Raw genomic sequence first — 23,595 nt, forward strand, 5'->3', positions numbered from 1 at the left:
AGGGATATCAAGTGGTAACATGTGGTAGAATGGCAGCACCGAAATGATTGTACGTAGGTATTTGAGGACATAATAGGTGGCATAGGACTAATAGGCACTTGGACTGTGGACAGACTTGCTCGTAGGGGTTTATCTCACCCGAGCTCTTGTCTACTATGCGATCGACAAGGAGGAGTTCATTGAACATGTCTTGAGCAGCTGTCTTCTCCAGGGAGAGCCCAGAAGTTGGTGCAGGCTGAGGTTGCTGTCAACTAGGGATGTAAATGGCGCAATAAAAGGCACCGCAGGACCGTTTGGTTAGCTCGATTGTTCATTTTCCTCAGAAAAAAAAATCTTTTTTGAACTGTTAGACCGATAATTGGACTTAAACAGGCTTAAACGGGACGCCGTTTACATCCCTACTGTCAACTGTCTTAGTTTAGTAGCTTTGGTTGTCGTTGTTGTTGCTGGCTCATATGTAATTTGGTGCTGTCTGTGTTAGTGTGTGGGGTTGTTCTTCTACAGTTATTCTTAATGCAATGATATGGAGCTCTCTTGTGTTTTGGAGAAAAAAAAAGTTATTTCTGGACTTTGTGGCTGGTAGTTGTTTGAAAGCCCTGCTTTCTTTCTGGCTGTTGATTTGCCTTTGATTTGTAACCCGATCGAATTTCAATTGTTTGGTAGGTTTTGAAGGGGAGTTACGAACGGTTTCTGGAGTTCATCAAACGGAGCAATGCTGTCAGCCCAACAGTGGCAATGGAGACAGCCACCGCTCTGCAAGTAAGTTCATATGTCCTTGTGACCCAGTTATGCAGTAGTAATATTTTGTTAGATGTTTTCTCCTTACTATTTGGATATAGTGGTAGGTGAAGTTGTAACGATTGCTTCAACCTTTTGAACTGCAGATTAAATTAGAGCAGGTTACACGTAGGGCTCAGGAGCAGCTTCAGATGGTACTGGAAGAGCAGAGCAGGTACATGTGTTGCCTTGTTGCCGTGCTCAGTCGTAATTACATTATAATACTCCCTCCGTTCCTATGCTTAAGGTTTATCTTTTTTGTGTTACTTCCGTTGGATAAGGGCGCATGCTGCGGTTTACCACCCTTTCTCCCCAAACTACCCCAAATCTTTTCGCTCATCTCTCTATCCTCGCGTACGAGTAACTGCATGCATGCAACATATCTTTTCCCGTCGTCTTCCTAGAAATCCCTGGAGTTCTCGCATGTTCCCGAGTGTGGTTGGAGGTGAAAAATTGAGCGCGGTAGGGGCATCTTTGGACAGTACAGTGAGGCAGGGCTCATTGTCCACCCTCCGGTCCATTGATGAGGCAGGGCGAGGAGGTGGCGTAGCTCGGTGGCGAGGCCAATGTTTTTAAGGCGGTAAGGCGACCGAAAGCAAGCATCCACCGCCCTGACGCCTAAGCGACGCCCAAGCGCCTTGACGCCTAGGCGGCACCTCAGTGCCTAAAGCGGGCATAATTGCAAGGCGCTGCCAGAGCGCTTTGCAGCCTAAGCGTCCAAGGCGGGACGCCTTAAAAACGATGCCGTGGACATCGGCACCGAGGACGCGCCCGAGCTGGCGGAGCTCGGCAGTCCATGGAGGTGGCAAATACTTGTACGAGGACGGAATTTTAATATAGAACTCAGTTCTCGCGTCAATTCGGTGAGGAGAAGAGAGCAGAAGGGGGGAATTGACCCTGCAGTTTGGTCTCTCCAATAGATGAACAGCTCCCAGCTCTCAGATTGGTCAAGCGTGGCCAAGGATGGATCAATCATAGTAATTACCATAATCCATCAGAGTGCATGGGCCATGCGAGAGCCACCGAGCGGAGTATGTGGTTTGGTCTAGGTGCATGGGGCGATGTGAGGGCGACGACTTGTGTGGCTTGCGAGGGAAAGGAGGGGGCACCTAAATTTGTTATTCTTTTTTATCTTTTGCTCATCATTTCCTGTGATATTTCTAGATTTGGACTTGAGATCGATTTGGATGCACCGAAAGTCAGGATTCCCTTAATCGGCAGTGAGCAATTTGTCCTGGATCTTGGTCATTTTACATTGCATACAAGAGTAAGTTTGAGCTTCAGTACTTGAATATAGCACACTCTTCTGCTGGTTTTTATGAACTGTTATGTTGAATTGTAGGATGGAACACGGGATGAAGAAAGACAGAGTTTGTATTCACGCTTTTATATTGCCGGCAGGGATATGGCTGCTTTTCTTGTTTGTGATGTAGCTGAAGGCATATATTCCGCACCAGAAAATCTGTCTCACAGTGTGCTCCCAGGTCCTACTGCTGATGCTAATCAGTTCTGTTCTCTTCTTGATCGCTGCGGAATGTCAGTGATAATTGACCAGGTAACATAGATGTCAGTCCTTTTGTTTTGAGTAGTTAACAATTTGGTAGACCCAATAATTCCAGTTTTTTCAATCTTACGCTGTCCCAATTAATGATCTGTTGACTTGAAATGTGGGAACCAATGTAGGTGGCGAATGACATGATTTCTTTATTCTATTTAAATGGAGCTATCTTTTGTTAACGCACTGCGGTTCTTTCATCAGATTGTCTTAGAATTTGTAGATGAGTTTATTGAAACTGACAACTGAGTTTATGAAGTTTGTTTAGGTGGTACATTAGAGATGACATAACTTTGTAAACACCCATTTGCCCTCGTTAAGTGGTGGTTACATGAGTAATGCGAGTAATTGCCGGACTAAACCTATTACTTGCTTTTCAAATTGAAGATGGCGGCAATGAATTCTTTGGGTACTTAAAAAGATATTTGCCAAGAAGCGCTGCTAGACAACAGGTATCATGCACTCAAATGGGGGTACAGGAAACCTTGCGCACCAACATTGGGCTATGGCTTAGATAAGCAAAGTTATCTTAGCTCGCTTTTCAGAAGTTAGTTGATTTGTTCGCAATAAATAAATTAGGTGGTTTGCTAAAATTATGTTAGTTTAGATTGAGTTTGCTAGGGGCAGCTCTATATGTGGGACTAGGAACATCTATATTTCCTTGGCAAGAAATAAACTATTATAAAAGAGAAGATCCGTCCCCACAAGACCTTACAAGTCCTACCGCACCTTCCCTGGATTTGGGCGTGATGCAGCTAAGGAGTGTGTCCTTTGTCCCATTACCAATTTCTACCTCATTCATTCGTTTTCTTGTGACACGTGTAGAGACTTTCTTGATATTTAGGTGTACATGGCTGTTCCAATATTAATGCAGTCTTTAGTCATTCACTAATTTTCTATGAAGCTAATATAAATGCATTCCCTGATGAATTCTGTATGCATGAAGATCAAAGTTCCACATCCGAGTTATCCATCGACCCGTGTTTCTTTTCAAGTACCCAATCTGGATATCCACTTCTCACCAAAAAGGTACTGCAAAATTGTCGAGCTGCTTGGTGTGGTTTACCAGTTGAAGGGGAACAATAATGAAGAATCGAGCAGCTATGAAAATGGTAATCTGGCGCCTTGGCATCCTGCTGATCTAACTGGTGATGCTAGAACTTTGGTTTGGAGGGTATGAAGTTACCCCTTTCTGTTTTAGTTCAGTGTTCTGCTACAATGGATTTATTCACTCAATTAACATGGCTTTTGTTTATTTTTTGGTGATGAAAAGGGTCTTGGCTATTCACTAGCTGAGTGGCATACCTGTCATGTTGTATTATCTGGGATGTATCTGTATATCTTGGAGTCAGAATTATCCCAAAATTACCAAAGGTGTTGTAGGTGCGTAATATCTTTTCCTAGTTTGTCCTCACACTGACAAACAAATGCATGATATTCCGTATATTTTTAGCATAGTAGAATGGATGTGTATTTGTTGGTGTTGGCCTTTCCGATAAATGAGTAGCAAATATTGTATTGTTGTTGTACTCCCTCCATTCCCAAATATAAGTATTTTTAGAGATTTCAACAAGGGACTACATACGGAGCAAAATGAGTGAATCTACACTCTAAAATATGTCTACATACATCCGTATGTTGTATGTACACTCTAAAATATGTCTACACTCTAAAATATGTCATGTTGTATTATCTGGGATGTATCTGTATATCTTGGAGTCAGAATTATCCCAAAATTACCAAAGGTGTTGTAGCTGCGTAATATCTTTTCCTAGTTTGTCCTCACACTGACAAACAAATGCATGATATTCCGTATATTTTTAGCATAGTAGAATGGATGTGTATTTGTTGGTGTTGGCCTTTCCGATAAATGAGTAGCAAATATTGTATTGTTGTTGTACTCCCTCCGTTCCCAAATATAAGTATTTTTAGAGATTTCAACAAGGGACTATATACGGAGCAAAATGATTGAATCTACACTCTAAAATATGTCTACATACATCCGTATGTTGTAGTCCATTTGAAATGTCTAGAAAGACTTATATTTACGAGCGGAGGGAGTACTTCTTAAGTGGAATGAGATTTTAAGAGAAGTTCCGAAGGAATTGTAGAGGCAGGCAGGATTGTATTTCCTCGATTTTAGTATTTTTCTCCAATTTTGTTTTGGTAAAGTTAGAAGATAATATTATAAATGTAAGCTTTTGGTCCTATAATGGCATTGTTGCTCAAAATAGCACCCTTATTATTTTTTCAGGAACATTTTCACCTTTTTATTATTTACATGGGTAAAATATTTGATATTGCAGCATGGCAAGCCGGCAAGTATTTGACGTGCCATCAGCTAGTGTTGGTGGGTCTCTCTACAGTATTGCTGTGTGTTCTAGAGGTGCAGATATACAGAAGGTAATCTATTTAGCCTTCTCGCCGTTCTTTAACTTTGCGGACTTTTCTGTTACTACATATGATTGTTAGACTATCATGGGAATTCTGAAACAGCTTGTATTTTCTTGACTAAGAAACAGCTTGTAGTTGCAACAGAAAAAGAGCAAATGTTTAAGGCTCTGTAACAAAACAAAATACTCTATAATTTGCTTTGATATTGTAATATGTTCTATAACAGCCGGTTAGGTCAAAGGCTTGTCCTAACAAAACAAGAGTAGAGCCATCAGTAAGAATCTTATAGAATTTTGTATTTTTTAATCATAAACAGGACATTAGCACATATTCACTAATAAGATGACATGAAATCAATGGTTTTGTATTCGATTCTTTCTATTTCTTTTCTATCCTTCTATGCCAGCCCTAGCTTACCTTATTGAAGCCTCTCTGCCTACCCTAGCTTACCTTATTGAATGCCTTGCATTTGCTTTCTCGTCTCAATCCGATGAACGACGGATAGCCCAAATATTTATTTATGGTATCATGACATAAATCCTCCCTTCTTCCAATCTTCGGCCTTTACCTCTTTCCTTCTTTCGCTTGCATTGATGACTTCCATGACTTTCCAATCTTCATTCTAGTAGGTATCTAGCTTCATAGGTGAATAAAATTGGAATAGGGATGGAATTCTGTTCTAATGAGTTTGAATCATATTGACCAGGTCCAAAGAACACCTATCAACATCTACAACACCAAATAAGTTTCACTAGATTCACCATAAAATATGTTTTCATACTATACGTATTTGATGTTATAGATATTAGCACATTTTTCTATAGACTTGGTCAATCATAGATAAGTTTGACTTAGGACGAATTTAGAACTAAAATTAATTTGGATTGGAGAGAGTATTTGACAGATTAAGCAACTGGTATCTATAGCTTAAGCATTTGCGTTTTAAGTGATGAAGACAGTAGTTTCAGAACATGTTTAATATTAGTTACTAAGAGCATCTACAACAGGACTGGGCAGATCTGACCACGTGCCCGCGGATAGCGCTGGTGGATGCCTCCTCCATGGCAAAGCCACCGGGCTCAACCTCCATGCCCGGCGCGTACTCTGCCTCCTCCATGTCGTCCGACTCCTCCTTCGCCTCCTCCCATCATTTCCTCATCCTCCGGTACATCCTCCTGCTCCAGCGCAATTTAAGTGCATCTTGGCGGCGATCTCTGCTGGTGCTCGGGCGTGAGCATCTTGGAGTAGGTTATTTTCTTCTGGACCATGGCGACGACGAGGTCAGAGTGGAAGGGGAAGCAGACGGGGGGAGTGGTGTTGGTATAGACGAAAGGGAGGAGCGAAATGGGGGCGGCTAGGGTTTCCCTCGCAGTCCGGCTTAAATAGCCGGATTTCGGCCACTTCTTTTGGCAGCTTAAAAAATAAGCCGCATCCTCCCCAGTTTTTTTTCATAAGCTGCCTCTTTTATTTATTGGAGCTTCTAAACTAGTTACGAATAACTAATTTAGAAGTCTCCACAAATTTAGGAGGCGGCTTATTTTTTAAGCTGCGGAGAGACAGATTTTTTAAGCCGCCCAAAAGAACTGACCCTTGGGCTCTCGGGCGGTGAGCCGGGGTGGCGACATGAATGCGTTCTCACAAAATCGGAGGAAGCTAGAGAAGTGGCGGACCGACGGGTTTTTTCGCGGGCCTGCCCATCAGCCTGACGTGCCTGGGCGTCCCCATATTCGTTTCACATATGGGCTGGGTTTGGGGAGGGGGGGGGGGGGGGCCTGGACGTTTGGGCTGGGTATGGGCGATCCGGTTGGGTGGCCATTTTGTGACCGATCGGTGATTGGGCTGTTTGCCCGGACGTTTAGGGAGGGTTTGAGGGGTCTGGCTGTAGATGCTCTAAGTGCTTTTACTACCCTACTAGTAAAAGCGTACGTGCAATGCACCTTGATATCAGTTAGAAAATTAACTGCACATTGATATTGGACAGAAAATCAATTGCATGTTAATATTAGGCAGGATATCAATTTACGTGTTAATTACTTGGATAGTCTATATTTCGTATGTTATTAATTGCACGCTGAACATGTTGAGCGTCGCCATTGGAGCAATATAGGTCGTTGAATTGACACTGTTTCATGGCTGAGATTTGTTGGATCTGCCACTTTGGGTCTTTTTGTATTGGTATAGATATTCCATTATTTGTTAAGACTGTTGCCTTAATGTATTTTTCCAGTTCCTGTTCTCTTTTCATCTGAGCATTATTCCATTTGCAGGCACTAGAATCAACCAGCACACTGATAGTTGAATTTCATAATGAAATAGAGAAGGCCAATTGGATGAAAGTGCTTGTCCAAGCAACATATCGAGCTTCCGTAGGCCTTTCATTACTTAATAAATTTTGACATAACATGAGGTTTGTACTTGGTTTATCTTATGTTATTCCTCCTCTTTGCTTGTTGTAGGCACCTCCTGAGCTGAACATATTAGGAGATCCTTTCAGTTCTGCTCCAGAAACAAGCACTCCAAGGCTTAGCAGTTTGGGGTCAGTGGATCTCCTTGTGAATGGCTCTGTAATTGAAACAAAGCTTTCACTCTATGGAAAGGTAAACTTTTCATCCTTTTGCCACCTTAATGTGAAATGGGTGTCGTTTTTTAGTGGAAACAACTCTGGTGGAGGCTCCAACAAGTAAAATTTTGTTGTGAAAGGGAATATATTTACTCAGAGGGCAGCACACAGCTGAGGCTGAGGCTGTACCGTGGAGGAAAAGGAGGGGGGGGGGGGGGGGGGGGGGGGGGAGAAAGGGGGGGGGGGGGGGGGGTACGAGGCTCTAGATAGAGCTGTATAAAGGAGTGAAGCCAGAACCAGAGTGGTGCCACAAGCCCGCAAGTGTCCATTCTCAGAAAGAGGTATATATTAAAAAGGAAAAGCCAAGAGTCTAGATTAGGCATGTTGAAGATTTTTGTGTTATGGGTGTGGTTAGTGCTCAGATCATTATGTGGATGGGAGAAGGATAGTTGGGTCTCTATAGAGACACCAGTTCGTAGATGAGAAGACCAAGAAGATAGGGAGGGAGTAAAAAATGCTGACTATTCACGTCTATGTGTAGCTGCTATTTTTGACTTTATATGTGCGCCACTAATGGCCACGACTGCAGATTCACATCGTGTTAATTCAGCTGTGTTTGTTCTGGTGCACTGATGTAGTTACTATTTAGGGTTAATTTGATAAATGCCATTCTTGCAGTTGAACAGAAAGAACAGAGATCCAGAAGAGCTTCTAATGTTAGAGCTCCTTGGGAATGGGGGAAAGGTATTTTGCTTCAGTCTTAGTCTTGCATTAAGAAACAAAGGCAAAACTAGAACTGTGCATCTTTAATCTACTCCGTCTGTTCTGTCCAAGCTTAACAACACTGACAAACGATAACTAGGGAAATGTTGTAACAATATTGTTGATTTTCAGACACACATTGTAAAGCAACAGTTCCTTTTAAAATCAACCTATATTGCGAAACAAAGAGTTACTTCCTCCGTCCCATAATATAAGAACGTTTTTGACACTAGTGTAGTGTTAAAAACATTCTTATATTTTGGGACAGAGGGAGTAGTATGCAGCATTCTTACTTTGATGTGTAAATTTTATGTCAATCACGTGCATAAAACATATTTTGTTATTGCTATTGGCCAGCAAGGTGTAGATTGTGCATTCTTTTTATATATTCTTGGATATCAGAGTCGATGTATCTATCGCTGAGAAACAGCCATTTTTGTCGAAGTTAATCCATAGTTACCTGATCTGCGATTCGTTCGGTTCACAATTCGAGTTTGCGGTTTGAATTCTCTACGTCATACGAATCGGGTTCGATATGGGGTATATACATCTCTGATTCACGAATTGGAGATCTGGTTCATGAACTTGCTCTCTCCGGTTTTGCATAGCTTACTGTAAGGTTCGCATGCAAATAGCCATCGAAGATCCTAGATCGATAATAAATGGAAAGTAGATAAAAATGTTGGTTGGTCCAGCCCAAACAGGCGTACGAGGCCATGACCTGCTGCTTCAGCTGCCTCTGATGACCTCCTTCTAACCTAATAATCCAGAGCTGCAGCCTCATGGGCTTTAGCATATCCTTGGTCGTTCTTTCTCCTGCTCATCCTCCATACGTGCATCTGCAGCAAGGAGGGGCTGCTGTTGCGCGACAACAACCAGCCTGCTGCCTGGTTTTTGCGACCATCTGTCGCGCCACCCACCGCGTTTATTCTGCCATCCAGTCGCCGCTCGCCAGCCACCACCTCTAGCCACCAAATCCATTTTCTGGTTCGATTAGAGTTCGACGAATCGGGCAGCGAATCCAGATCAAACAGAGCGAATTCGAACTCCGATCTGATTTGTTCGATCTAGATCGGAGTTCGAGGCCTCTCCCGGCGAGTCCGGTAACTATGAGTTAATCTCTCATACTTTACCAGCCTCTTCTTATTATGCTGGTTGGGACCGCTGCTTACAAGAAATCGGTTAATTGCACTTTGATGAATGTTCAAGGGAGTAAAATGGAACCATTACTAGAAAAACTATACGTTGTTTGTGTTGGCAAAAATATATTTCCTATTGTCAAAGGTTAGAGAACACAATAGCACTTAATAGTGTCTGGTAGAAAAACTGGAGTACTGTCGCTGTATCCATTGTTTTGAAACATTGCAGTACTCCCCTTTCAGTTCAGAGAGGAAGTGATATTGAAGTTATAAACCTGTTCCAGGTGAACTTTTTGAGACGGGAGACATCTAAAATATACCACTGCAAAACACAGTACCCGAAAGTGTACACCTGTTTTCTGTCCACTCATCTTGGCATTGCTGATCTGTTTGTGCTTCATATTTTTATGGTTCAGCAATTGTTGCACATTATGATTTACAAGTTTCCATCTTCATTTTGTCCCCAGCTCCAATACTTATTGTTTAGTTACTTTTGTAGGTTAATGTTGTTCAATCTTCTCGTGGTCTAAGTGTGAAAACAAAGCTGCATTCATTGAAGATAAAAGATGAGCTACATGGTCGTCTTTCAATGTCTACAAAGTATTTAGTATGTTCTGTTATCAATGAAGATTTGGAGTCCTTTCCTAAGAAAAATGAAGATTTGCCGCCTGAAGGTTCTTTTAAACCTGACATGGAGGATCACCCCAAATCCTTCTCTGTGGAGGAAGATTCATTCATGGATGCATTGACAGATTTTACTTCTGACCAAAGTTTCAATCTCCCTGATCATGACATTCCATCAAACTCAATGTCTGATCTGAATGAGTACACTTTATGCTTTGATGGCGATCAGCAAAATTTGAAACCTACTGAAATTTTCTATGAGGCACAAGACAACAATGTCACTGATTTTGTTGTTCTTACATTTTTGAGTAGGACTCCAGACTCTTGCCTTTATGATGGTATAGATTCACAGGTAATTGGTTATTTCTGTGCTTTACAAAAGACATCTTCGTGTATTTGTCTTCTTATTATTCCAATGGTGCTGTAAGCAGGGTACCAGTTTTGCCTGGTAAAAGAATATTGGTCCATAAAGTTCCAATTTTAATTTGACTTTTCAGTCAGATTAATCGTCTTGCCCCAGAAAAGATTATCGGTCTAAACAATTCTTAATTCAATTTTGAATTTTCAAGTTGAAATTCTGAGAATATAGTTACTGTTCAATATATGTTCAAGCTAATGGCAGGAATATTGCCAAGCTAATTTATTTTTAGACAATGATTGCGAAGCTAATAAGGGCAGGTTGTATTGTGTAAAGTGAATTACCTTTTCACTATGGTAATAGATTACCTTTTCACCATGGTAAATAGATTGTAGAGCACAGAAAATATATATGCTAGCTATATTTGGGAGACTTTAAACAGGTTGCCAGTTGGTAACTAGTAACAGGCAGGGTCTGGGACGTATGCTTGGGTATCCTCTTTCTGTTTAATCCTTGGCTGTCAGTACCTTCCCTTCCACTAAAGCTTGTTGTTTACATGTTTTGCTCATTACAGATGAGTATCCGTATGTCTGCACTGGAGTTCTACTGTAACAGACCCACACTTGTTGCTCTTATCGAGTTTGGAGTTGATGTCAGCATGGTTAATTCTGTGCCAAAGAGTGACCCTGACATGGCAGGTGCAACACACAGTGCAATACCCACTGGGAAGGAACACACTGGCCGTACTGTTGTTAAAGGACTGTTAGGTTATGGAAAACGTCGAACTATTTTCAACATCAAAATGGATGTGGATCGGGTATCTATGTTTCTTAACAAGGAAGATGGTTCTCAGCTTGCGATGTTTGTGCAGGAGAAATTTCTGTTTGACCTGAAGGTGAGTTGAAGGTAGTATAGGGCCGAAGGATATTATTTATTTATCTTCTATATATCTCGGCATGCTATTTAGAATGTTTTCGATGGCTGGTGCTGTTTATAGGATGCTAGATTAATACAAAAACCAAAAATATTCCTTGAGATGACCATCCACGAGAACAGGAACAGGGGACATTCTTAGATTTCATACTTGACTGTTATTTCATTTACACATTTCTTTAATTGTCAGGTTCACCCGGGCTCATTTTCTATTGATGGTATGCTTGGTAATATGAGATTTTGTGACATGTCCCTCGGGCCAGATCATCGGTGGGGTTGGCTTTGTGATATACGGAAACCAGGTGTTGAGTCGCTTATAAAGGTAATATATATTGATGTACATGTCCAGTCATTTTCATGGCTTGGCGATAAATGTTCATCCCTGAATGGGGTACTCCTTCCATATTAATTTTCTGACTTTGTACTAAATCGGCGACAGTTAATATGGAACAGTGGGAGTACCAGATTAGCAGAGTAACAGTCTTCTCTTCAATCCTGAAGTACAGTGTGGCCATGTGTTACATATTTTACTTACAAACAAGATTCTAGCATGGTTGCCAGTATCAAAGCTCAATATGTTGTGTTCGCCGCCTGAAAAACTCGAGTCATAGTTTCTATTAGATTATGGAAGCGCCTAGGTTTATGTTAAGCATAGTTAGGTTAGCACTCTATTTCCTGCATTTTCACTGAGATGCAACCCAAATGCTAAGATCATTTGTCATTTTCATCTGCAAGCTTATAAAAGATGGAATTACCTTCGGTTTTGTTTGGTAAGATAACATAGTTTTCCCCTCCTCCTTAGAGGTATTACCTTCGGTTTTGTTTGGTAAGATAATGATCTTTCTCTTGTTCCGAATGAAAGAGTAAGAATTTTCCTTGCCCTTGTGTGTAGTATCCACATCAAATTGCCAAGGCCTCCCAAGAAGAACATGGCTGGCATCCATGTCAACCACATCACACAACACATTTGAGCGATAATGCTTACCCAAAGAAAGTGGCAGGTTGCATTGTTTGGTGATCCTCATATTAACTCCTTTCTTGATCCATCCAATAGTGTAGGGATTTGGATGATCATGGGTTTCAAGCTTTAAATGGTCCACCAACTTCTGGGAGATAAGATTCTCGCAGCTGCAACTATCAATCACTAGTTTGCATACCTTGCCATTCACCATGCATTTGCTCTCAAATATTTTCTTCCATTCTGTGTCATCGAGTTGTGGTGTGGAACATAGGAGACGCTGGATCACACATACCACTTCTTCACCTTCTTCTTGACAAACCTCTTGTCCGTCTACATCTTCACATTCGTATTCTTCCTCATCGCTTTCACCATCATGGATAGTCGTGTTAACAAATTTCCTTAGTGGGCAACCGCTGGATATGTGTCCCTCTTTACCACATTTATAGCACTTTGGGCCTTCATTTGCCTTACCCTTGCCTCTAGTTTGTTTCGGGATGGGCTGTTTTGTCTTTGGTGGAGTGGCCTTTTCTTCCACTCTATTAGGTTGGTTCCTAGATGAGCCTTCGGTATGAGGATATGGAGCCTTAGAGCATCTCCAGCCGTTCGTCCCCCCAGGACGCATAAAAATCGCCCCTGGGGGCGAGCCGGCGATACAATCGGCGCTGGGGGCGGTTTCGCGCCTAGTCGTCGCCCCCAGGTGCCGATATTGGCCCACTTTTCAGCCCCATTTCGGCGAATAAAGGGCCCATATGGGCGACAATAGGCCCATATTCGGCGTGGTTCGCCGTTGTTCGGCGTTCAATTATGCACATCAATTTTTTTATCACATATTTCATCACAGAAATATCAAATACTTTAACAAAGTAGTACAACAACAAATAGTTCAATACAAATTATATAGTTCAACAAATAAAAACTCATATTTCATCACACGTCGCGCCCGGCGTCGCCCTTGAGCCTCCATAGATGCTCTATCAGATCTTGCTGCAGTTGATGATGCACCTGTGGGTCTCGGATCTCCTGATGCATACTGAGATAGGCAATCCAGGTTGCCGGTAGCTGGTGATCAACTTCGGCTAGAGGACCCTGCCTGTAGTATGGTTCAGTGTCAAACACTGGGTCTTCTTGCTCGCTCTCGATGATCATGTTGTGTAAGATGACACAACAAGTCATAATCTCCCACATTTGATCTTTCGACCAGGTCTGAGCGGGGTACCGGACAACAGCAAATCGAGATTGGAGCACACCAAATGCCCACTCGACATCCTTCCTGCAAGCCTCCTGAACCTTCGCAAACCAGGCGTTCTTGCCTCCTGGCACAGGGTTTGAGATCGTCTTCACAAATGTCGACCATCTCGGATAGATGCCATCAGCTAGATAGTACCCCTTGTTGTAGTGCCGCCCATTGATCTCGAAGTTCATCGGAGGAGAATGACCTTCAACAAGCTTGGCAAAGACAGGAGAGCACTGCAGCACGTTGATGTCATTGTGAGTTCCTGGCATACCAAAGAAGGAGTGCCAAATCCAGAGGTCCTGTGTGGCCACTGCCTCAAGTACCACACTGCAACCGCCTTTGGCGCCTTTGTACATCCCCTGCCAAGCAAATGGGCAATTCTTCCATTTCCAATGCATGTAGTCGATGCTTCCAAGCATCCCAGGAAATCCTCTTGCTGCATTCTGTGCTAGTATCCGAGCAGTGTCTTCCGCATTGGGTGTTCTCAAGTATTGCGGTCCAAACACTGCCACCACTGCCTGACAGAACTTGTAGAAACACTCTATGCTGGTGGACTCGACCATGCGCCCATAGTCGTCGAGTGAATCACCGGGAGCTCCGTATGCAAGCATCCTCATCGCTGTCGTGCACTTCTGGATGGAGGTGAATCCAAGGGCGCCGGTGCAATCCATCTTGCACTTGAAGTAGTTGTCGAACTCCCGGATGGAATTCACAATCCTGAGGAAGAGCTTTCGGCTCATCCGATAACGGCGCCGAAATGTTTTCTCGCCGTGAAGTGGAGCATCGGCGAAGTAGTCGGAGTAGAGCATGCAGTAGCCTTCGAGACGATGCCGGTTCTTTGCTTTCACCCGCCCCGGCGCCAAGCCACCTCGCCGCGGCTTTTCATTGCTCGCCAGCAGCTGGGCGAGGGCGGCGAGCACCATGAGATGCTCTTCTTCCTGGACGTCGGCCTCGGCTTCCTCCTCCAGCAGTGCGGCGAGCGCTTCCTCGTCATCGGAGTCCATCGCCGAGGCAGGCAAATCGCCGAACACCTTGCGCCCGGTGGGCGTGTACCCGCTGCTAAACTGCCCCTCTGTGGTCGGAAACGGCGGCCGGAAACGCCCAGCTGCTGTTGGAGGGGCTGCCGCGGCGAAGCTTTGCTATTTTTCCGGCATGGAATGGCTATCTAGTGGTGAAAGGCGGCGGGCGGCGCTGGGATATAGCTACTGGCGGCCGAGGGCGCGGGGGTGGGAGGCGAGTCGGGGAAGAAAACCTTGACTTTTCCCCTGACGGCGTTGGCCAGCCGCGCTTTTCCCTTGCGCCGGAGCCCCCAACTGCCCCCCAGTGCGCCGGGTTCGGCCTGTGACCGCCGGGCGGAAAAAAGGGCCGAACCGGCGTTTTTCGGCGTCCTGGGGGCGCGACTGGGGCGTTTTTTTGGCGCCGGCGCCGAAAAAGTGGCCTGGGGGGGGGCTGTTGGGGGCGCGGGTGGAGATGCTCTTAGTTGTCTTTCTCATCCTCACAAACCTCTCAAGCAGCACAAAGGTTGTGGAGGAGCAACTCCACCTTGCTGCTACAATGTGTACAGCACAAGTGTTGAAGGAACAGCTTCAACGTGCTGCGCTAGATATCGCTCTAGAGGCGAATGTAGGCTGATAGGGCAGCAAGAGTTCAATCCAGAACTCCTAGGGCACAAGATCTACTCCAAGATCTTAGATAAGAACAACAAGTTCTATTATAGGTAGGGGTACATAGTCTGGGTACAAAGTAGAGGTGAGGACCTCTATTTATAGGGCTTTGGGAAGCCTTCACATACTTCTACTTATAGCTGGAATACTCTAGAAACATTATTTAAGGTTCACCATTCTACTCATAGCTACTCACAACTAGAAGACTCTAGAAAACAGTAGGTAGGATAAAGAAAAGAAAAGAAATACTAGACCACAGCAGAAGTATCTAGAAGTAGCCAAACAGATTTGACATATGATTATATTTTTATGTTCCTCATCTATTGTTCCTCATCAGTTTACCTGTACTCTCTTCTTTTTGGGTTCTCACAGTTTTCTGTTGGGTTTCATCTCTAGGGTTACGTGGGGTATCCACTATAGCAGGCGTAAGCCCCAGCCTGTAGCAGGATAGGCTACGGCCAAGTAGGAGCAGCAGTACGGGTTACTTCCTTGCAGGATTGATTCCCTGATGGGAGGTATCAATTTGTAGTAGGAAGGTCTTTAGGAAGAGAAATAGAAGTTGGACTCTGAGAGGAGGCCTGTACGAGGAACCCAAGCAATCAATAAAGTCAAGTCTTTTTCCCCAAGCTATTCTTTTCCTCCTCTGTTACCCCCTCAACACCGGCAAGACACCTGCCCGGTGGATTTTCATCGGTCCTCAGGCACCTTCAGGCCATGGCTATGCGCTCCAACCCACGATCCTAACACCTAGCCTAACCCAACTTGCTTGGGACAAAAGGCTTCATTGTTGTTGTTGTTGTTGTTGGTGGTGGTGTTGTGACATCTGTTAATAACAGTATGGTAAATAGTTCTCTGTTATGTGGCTCGAATTACCTTTTAATCAAATGTGCAACTTTGAAATGGTTATGATTGCCACATATACTTGAAGTTCGATAATACATTTGTTTCTGGCAGCTGAAGCAGTAGAGTAATTTTTCTTTCCATTCTTTTGCAGTTTGCCTTCCAGTCTTATAGTGCCGACGATGATGACTATGAAGGTCATAATTACAGTCTGACTGGGCAGCTTTCTGCCGTCCGTATTGTCTTTCTTTATCGGTTTGTCCAGGAGGTATACATCACTAAGCCAAGTTGGATTATCTGATCTTCCATGATATGTATTTTTTGAAGTGCTTTTTTGTTTTGCAGTTTACTTCTTACTTCATGGAGCTTGCTACCCCTCACACTGAAGAAGCAATTAAGTTTATGGATAAAGTTGGAGGTTTTGAGTGGTTGATTCAGAAATATGAAATGGATGGTTCTTCTGCCATAAAGCTGGATCTTTCACTTGATACACCCATTATCATTGTCCCGAAGAATTCCCAGAGTGAAGAGTATGTCCATGCTTTACGTTCTTCAGTTTAATAATTCATTAGGACTGTTTCCATTAATTAATCTAATAGTCTAAAATAACTATGGCATACCACACTTGTGGGACAAAATTTTGGCAAACAGAAATGATGAGTCGTCGAGATAGCGACCTGTGAATTAGTCTAGACTAGCTAGGATTAGTCGTGGTTAATCGTTGACTACCATCATGTACCATGCGTTACAAATATTATCCTAGATACGAATATAGCACACACAAAATGCGTCAAGGGGACGCATGTACCATGAGTAAGGCAATGTTGACAAATAAAACAAAGGAGTTTAAACATATGAACCATCAGCCATGCCCATTAGCCATGAATGAATACTGAACAAGTCAACACATCATGTGTCACACAATGTTACAACAAATAGTTAAGTGGCATCAGCCTAAGTGCATAACAAATAAGTTCCTGACGGCATTATTCCCTAAGAAAAGTTCCTAAGGACATTATCAAAAGCAACAAAAGGCTGCACAATCCAGAAGTTTTCTCCAGTCCCCATTATTTCGCATCACATCCTTCGGCCTCGAGTCAAACATCTGGTTGCTCATCCAATCAAAATTCACCGGCTTCATGGCTTTGTCCAGCATCATTTTGTGTTTCTCCTCCTTTGTCGTCGTCGCTATCAATGTCCCAGTTGTCCATCTCATCTTTGCCCTCACCCATGATATCTTACTAGAAGGGTTAGGCGCGCTTCGCTGCACTGTTGGTGTTGTTGTGATTTCATAGTTTTTGTTTGTTATTTGGTTTGGCGCGTTGGGAAGATGATGGTGTTTTTTTTTATAATGCGGTGTCTTGGTGGGCTTTCTTGGCAGTGTGATTATGTGTTATCTGCTAACCAACCCATACTTGTGCGGTGAAGTTTCTTTACGCTGGTGGCCGCATGTATCATATTGGTGCTGCATTGTCACATGTTGGCGCCTTTTCTCATGGTAGTGCGAGGGTGCACAGGATTGATATGTTTTTTATAGGCTGCCTCTGCCGATTACTTCAACAAATCGTTTACCTGGTCAAAATCGTTAATCAAATCCAAAATTGAACACCTTAATTAATGGTGAACTAAATCCAAAATTGAACACCTCAATTGAATGGGAGGGATCCAAACATAGTGAATTAGAAGATTTTGCTACTACTCAACCTCTTCTTCAACAACTGTCTCCATCCTCTTCCTAAAACAAGTGATATGAGGGCCTATGGGTCTACTAGTATCACCACGAGCAGTCCTTGGGAAGTTCCGCCCTCTTAGGCGTCATTTGGTTTCACGGGATCCTGCCCGCTATTTCCCTGGTTAAGAACCCCACATGGAAAGTTAGTCTCGATTTTCCTGCCGTAGCATTCGTTCATGCCCCGATCGATCCAATATCTCCTGGTTTCCCTCCCACGTCTCCCCACATCAGGAGAATTGTCCCCAGCCGCCGTTCGCGTTCTCTTCGCCTCCCACTTACGAAATCCGTAGGCTATGGCCCGACCTCCTCTGCCTTGGCCTTCCTGTTGGCAGTCTCCTCAACAACAGCACCCGCTTCGTCTTCTTCCAATCACGAGCAGCGGCCTCCCCTCCCCTGGGTGTTGCCAAAGAACCAAATGGAAAGGAGATCATCCCCATGGGAGAAGGGGATCCCCTGTGTCCGTGAAAATCCCCCACAGGGATTTGTTACCCTGGGTAGTCCTCCCCTCGCAACCAAACAAAGCCTTAGTGTTTCCGTAGCACCCATTTCTGAATAAACATCACGCCAAGTTAATTCATCACCATCATCGTCTAGGTGAACAGGTTCGGCATGAGCAAACCCATTCATTTTCCCACTGAAATTCCTCAAGGATTAGTAGCTCCTGAAATCTTGTTTTCATTCTCTCTTTGTATGGAATATACATGCTTATTCAGTTTCTTGTGCTCCAAATGATTTGTGGTATGGATCTGCAAGCACAAGTTTCATTAAGCAATGAAATGGCAGCTGCAATTAACATATGAAATGTACTCCAATTGCGCTCGCAGCCACCCGATGACGAACAACAAAGAGTTATGATTCTCTTTGCCAACGATTGGAGCTCGAAAGCAAGTCCACCATATGCATCCCACCAAGAAATTACAAAAATATCATGCATATGAAATCAAAGTTTAGACATTGCTCAAACTGATAAAAAATAAATTAATTATGCTTATATAAATCGTTGTGCTCCTCACTGCTGAAGAGACTTCTTATTTTCTTCTTACCCTTCGAGAAATCGGGAGAACACCAAAACTACTAGCGAAAAGCACTTTCACCTGGCTAGCACTTAGCAAGGTTAGTTTAGTTTGCTTGGAAGGGGAGCACATTCTTATTATGAGAAGGGGTCATTCGAGCCTATGGAAATAGGATACTCTGTTTACATAGAAATCCCTACGTCCTTACATTCTATTTAGGATTAGGAATAGGTGTAATCAGACCTGCTTTTGACATATCTATCCTATTCTTATTTGGGTACCATATGCACCTCTTTGGGCTTCTATTGTTCCTTTTATCTCGGTCTTTGATTGCCATTTTCTTTGAGAAGCAGCCTTCAACTCTCTCATTGTCGCAATGCTTATCTTGCTCTGGTGTTCATTCCTACCATCTTCTGTACCACATCATTGAAGATTGACCGCAAGTGTTGCAGCAAGCTTTTCTGTTTGTCTCTTTGATGTGATTTTTTCTTTTGCTTGGATTCAAGATCGATGATGCCCCATACAACATCTGCTCCATCTGTTGGTCCCATCTCTTTTCAACAGTATTTAGCACCTCTTTTTGTAAAGCAGGTTTCCCTTGCAAATCTTCTTTACCATGAGCAATCCTTAGAGCAATAAATAGTGGTTGTGAAGCTCTCATGCAATTCTCCACTAAAGTCTAAAAGGGCAGGGAAAGCACAGTTTTTTCACTCTTCCCCGATGGAGTTGGCTTGAATCTGTTAACAAAGACAGCTTCAAAGTAAGCAACGATGTTGCAAAACGAGCAACTGCAAGCCTCATAAGATCACCACCATTGGTCTTCTTCCTCATCAAATCAAGAATTCTTCACTGAAACTCCGGTATCTTCCTAACATCCACCAGCATGAGATCCAAGCAGTGGGCAGCACAAGGGGTCCCGAAAATATGAGGAGCCCTGCACCAATCTGTTCCAGAAGAGTCAGTAACACGACCTGCAGAACCTCATGGAAGATCTAGTAGCCGCAAGCAGATGCTGAAGTCCTGCAGCTGAAGAGGTCGGCTCAATGTGACTGTCCTTGCCGCATTAGGTGCAATGAGGACGAGGGCGGCTTGCACCTTGTGGAAGCCAGTAGAAGAGACGGAGCACTAAAGCGGGAACCATCCGGTGCGACAACGGTGTAGCAGGTGAACGGGCAATGATCACTGAGGGCACCTCCAACATACCTGGAGGCAGGCGGAGCGGCGGTGGTGTGACCTGGAGGTAGCCTAGGCATCGATCTGCTGGCGGCGGCGGCGACACACCCTAGGAGGCGGCAACGGCGGCCTGAGATGGTGGAGCTTCGAGGAGGAGAGGTGGCTTCGATCTAAGAGGCTTGGACTAGGAGCACGGTGCCCAGATGGGATTGTGACGGGAACTTCAATCTGGACACGGGCTTCGAGTTTGATGAGGTCGCGCTGTGGGCGGATGTGGAGATCAGCTCAGTCCAAGCGAGGAGGTTGCAATCAGGGGTTGGGAAAGCAGAAAATCAGGCAAAATAGACAAAACGAAACCGAGGTCGATCGAGAGAGGTGAGACTGGAAAATTTCCGCCATGGGAAAAATCCCCTAAGGGCCTCTTTGATTCACAGGATTCTCAAAATGCAGGAATAGAGTGTCATATTCCTCTTGTATCCTACAGGATTACAAAACTACAGGAATTTGGCTGGAAGAGTGTTTGATAGCACAGGAAAAACAAAGGAATTCTACCATGAGGTTTGAGTGGATGGAAAATTTCCTCCAAAATTTTGTACAAATGAATCCTATGGAAAAATTCCTAAGGGTTCCAATCCTGTGAATCAAACAGGTACTGTAGGAAAAAATCGTAAGGATCCAGATCCTACAGGATTACAAAACTACAGGAATTTGGCTGGAAGAGTGTTTGATAGCACAGGAAAAACAAAGGAATTCTACCATGAGGTTTGAGTGGATGGAAATTTTCCTCCAAAATGTAGTACAAGTGAATCCTATGGAAAAATTCCTAAGGGTTCCAATCCTGTGAATCAAACAGGCACTGTAGGAAAAAATCGCAAGGATCCAGATCCTCCGAAACCTTGGCTCATGATACCATACTAGAGCAACTTCACTGTATTGCACAGCCCAAGGGGCAAATATATAGGACAAGAGACTTGGAGTACAAGTAAGGAAATCTAGACTAATACGAATACTTACGGATACTCCTTAACAGCGTTAACGGCATTATGATGCAAGAAAGCATGCTATTTATCTCCACTGTAAGGAGCAATTTTACTGTTTTGAATAGCACAACGGGGCAAATATATAGTACAAGAGACTTGAAGTACTCCTTAATAACAATAACGGCATTATGATACAAGAAAGCATAACATTTATCTTCACATCTTTCTGTAGCTATATACAACTGGATTTGGGGCAACTGAAAGTTAAAAATGATTTTAGTTGGCACGGAGGTGAAGAGAGTGACCCATCTGCTGTGCGTCTTGATGTTCTCCATGCTGAGGTATTTATTGGACTCAAACTAAATTGTTTAGTTTCCTCACCTGGGTTATTTATTCTCCTGCTTCAATAACATGCAAATAGATAAATGGAATCAACATGGCGGTTGGAGTCAATGGCACTCTCGGGAAGTGTATGATTCGAGAGGGTCATGGCATCAATGTAGGAGTGCGGCGTAGTCTGAGGGATGTTTTCCGAAAGGTCCCAATGCTCTCCATGAAAGTTCAGGTGATTAATTTGTTTTTCGTATAAAGTTTGGCTTGTTATCTCTTGCTTATTTGATCGCCATAGTTTTGTACTTTAGATCTGACATCTTGTTTTCTGGCCTGATTTTTATAGTGCAATCCTATTTGACACTGTATGCATGCTCTTGCTCTATTTATTTGTGCTCTTCACTCAATACTTGAAAAGTTAAACTAAAGCTCAAAGATAGTTCAGATGCTGAGTTTCCATCTCCAGAATACTTTTGTTATCTGTTGGATGCCAAAGTGACAATGATAAAGAAGGTACCAGAAGGTACCGGCAGCAATGGTTACTTGCTCAGCTTTATGTTGGCAGATGCATCAATGGAGAATATTTTATGAACTGTCCACCCCTATGTGGTTATAGCTGAAATCCAATATGTTTTTGTAATTCTATGTTCTTTTTTCTGCAGATAGGATTACTGCATGCTGTTATGTCGGATAAAGAATACAACGTCATCACAAGTTGTATTTCGACAAATCTATCGGAGACACCCAATCTTCCCCCCAGTTTCCGTGAAAACGTAAACCGGACAAAAGAGTCAATACGCCTACTTGCGGATAAAGTTAACCTTAATAACCATTTGATGCTTTCACGTACTGTTGTCATCATGACTGTGAATGTCCACTATGCTTTGCTAGAACTTTGCAATGGTCCAGATGCCGAGTCACCCCTCGCGGAACTTGCTGTGAGTATCCTTTAAGAGTTACGCGACTTGTCTTGTAGGGGAAAGAATCAATGAGATTGTTTATCACTGGTCCTGTAAATATTTCATATTATGTGTCCCGCACATTTTTAATGCCTGTTCAAGCTTTTATGCAATGTATTTTTTAACCCTGATAGCATGTTGGTTACTGTCATACATTTCTTTTTCTGCAGCTAGAAGGTTTATGGGTTTCTTACAGGACAACTTCACTGTTTGAGATGGATCTATATTTGTCTATACTTAAACTTTCGATTCGTGATATCCGCCCAGATACAAAGTCTGAGATGCGCTTGATGCTTGGATCTTATTCAGAGACTTCTAAGCTGAACACACCAGACCCTTCATCAGATGGGGGGGTTTCTAACCTAACCATGCTGATACTAGATTATCGATGGCGTTCTTCCTTCAAATCGTTTGTTATAAGAGTCCAACAGCCTCGCATACTTGTTGTCCTGGATTTTCTGCTTCCAGTAGTTGAGTATTTTGTGCCTTCCATAGGTACAATAACAGGCAGAGAGGAAAGTCTGGACCCAAAAAATGACCCTCTTATGACCTCAAATGACATTGTACTTTGTGGGCCTGTTTTCTTACAGAGAGAGAATGTTATTCAACTCTCTCCTGAGAGGCAACTAATAGTTGATGGTTGCGATATTGATGAGTTTACTTATGATGGCTGTGGAGGCACCGTATCATTATGTGAAGAGCTTGACAAGAAGGGGCAGTTACACTCTGAGACTATAATCATTGTTGGGCGGGGTAAAAAGCTAAGATTCAAAAATGTCAAAATTGAGGTGCATGCTCAGTGAACTTGTGATTTGCTTAATTTTCTTCCTTTAACATAACTCTTATGGTTTTGAATGATGTCCTAATTTTTGACTCATACCATTGCTATGTACCCTAACTTCATACTTTTTTGTATGTATACAAGAATGGTGCATTACTGAGGAAGTGTGTTTACTTGAACACTGGAAGCAGCTATTCAATCTCTGCTGAAGATGGTGTCGAGGTTTCAGTGTTGGAAACTTCTTTTAATAACGATGAAGACAATCGTTTCCAAAGTGAAGAATACAATAGACAATTCAATGCACTTCAGCCTGCTGCCGGTTCACCTTCAAACCAAATGTTGAATTTTACATTTGAAGCGCAGGTATGAGTACACTGACTTTAGAAGTTATATCAATTCCCTGGCAAACATGCACCATTGTGCATTCAATTGGGTCCGTCTGTTAGTTAAATGCTACTTTAAGTCTTATACTTTTGGATTTGCTATTAACCGTTAGCCGTTTTTGTGCATACCACTGACACTCTTTAGCAATCCATATGCTGGTATCTCAAAAGTGATAGACGTACGTGTATCAGTGGCAGTCTGAAGAGCTGCATGCTAAAAGCAGTCCCATTTCTAGAAGTTCTGGTTACAGTTAGATGGTTTAAGAGGTTTGGTAATGGCCCACGCTAGAGGCCGATCCTGGAGCAACAGTGCTTCTCGTCCTGGAGCAACAGGTACATTAGTTTTGTTTGCCGGATGTTCGCTCCCAGGGAACTCGTCTTCCATCTGGATCTTGCTAGATGGCAGGTTGCTTCCTCCAGAGAATGAGTGTGGAAGAAATTGG

At 43.2% G+C, this 23,595-nt stretch overlaps 1 protein-coding gene across 1 annotated transcript in view; it reads left to right on the top strand.

The window, feature by feature from the left end:
• The window catches only part of LOC125512571, an 81,221-nt gene that overhangs the window by 21,467 nt on the left and 36,159 nt on the right, over positions 1-23,595 (top strand). The window contains exons 16-35 of the mRNA XM_048677665.1: positions 664-759; positions 885-952; positions 1,942-2,044; positions 2,120-2,332; positions 3,279-3,506; positions 3,606-3,715; positions 4,639-4,735; positions 6,994-7,092; positions 7,183-7,323; positions 7,965-8,030; positions 9,687-10,163; positions 10,744-11,064; positions 11,293-11,424; positions 15,956-16,069; positions 16,147-16,331; positions 20,932-21,040; positions 21,121-21,264; positions 21,692-21,967; positions 22,159-22,776; positions 22,914-23,132. Coding sequence (XP_048533622.1) covers positions 664-759; positions 885-952; positions 1,942-2,044; positions 2,120-2,332; positions 3,279-3,506; positions 3,606-3,715; positions 4,639-4,735; positions 6,994-7,092; positions 7,183-7,323; positions 7,965-8,030; positions 9,687-10,163; positions 10,744-11,064; positions 11,293-11,424; positions 15,956-16,069; positions 16,147-16,331; positions 20,932-21,040; positions 21,121-21,264; positions 21,692-21,967; positions 22,159-22,776; positions 22,914-23,132 — 3,816 coding nt within the window. The remainder of the gene's footprint in view (positions 1-663; positions 760-884; positions 953-1,941; positions 2,045-2,119; positions 2,333-3,278; positions 3,507-3,605; positions 3,716-4,638; positions 4,736-6,993; positions 7,093-7,182; positions 7,324-7,964; positions 8,031-9,686; positions 10,164-10,743; positions 11,065-11,292; positions 11,425-15,955; positions 16,070-16,146; positions 16,332-20,931; positions 21,041-21,120; positions 21,265-21,691; positions 21,968-22,158; positions 22,777-22,913; positions 23,133-23,595) is intronic.

Source organism: Triticum urartu, chromosome 6, assembly GCF_003073215.2.
Source record: "Triticum urartu cultivar G1812 chromosome 6, Tu2.1, whole genome shotgun sequence".
Taxonomy (NCBI): domain Eukaryota; kingdom Viridiplantae; phylum Streptophyta; class Magnoliopsida; order Poales; family Poaceae; genus Triticum; species Triticum urartu.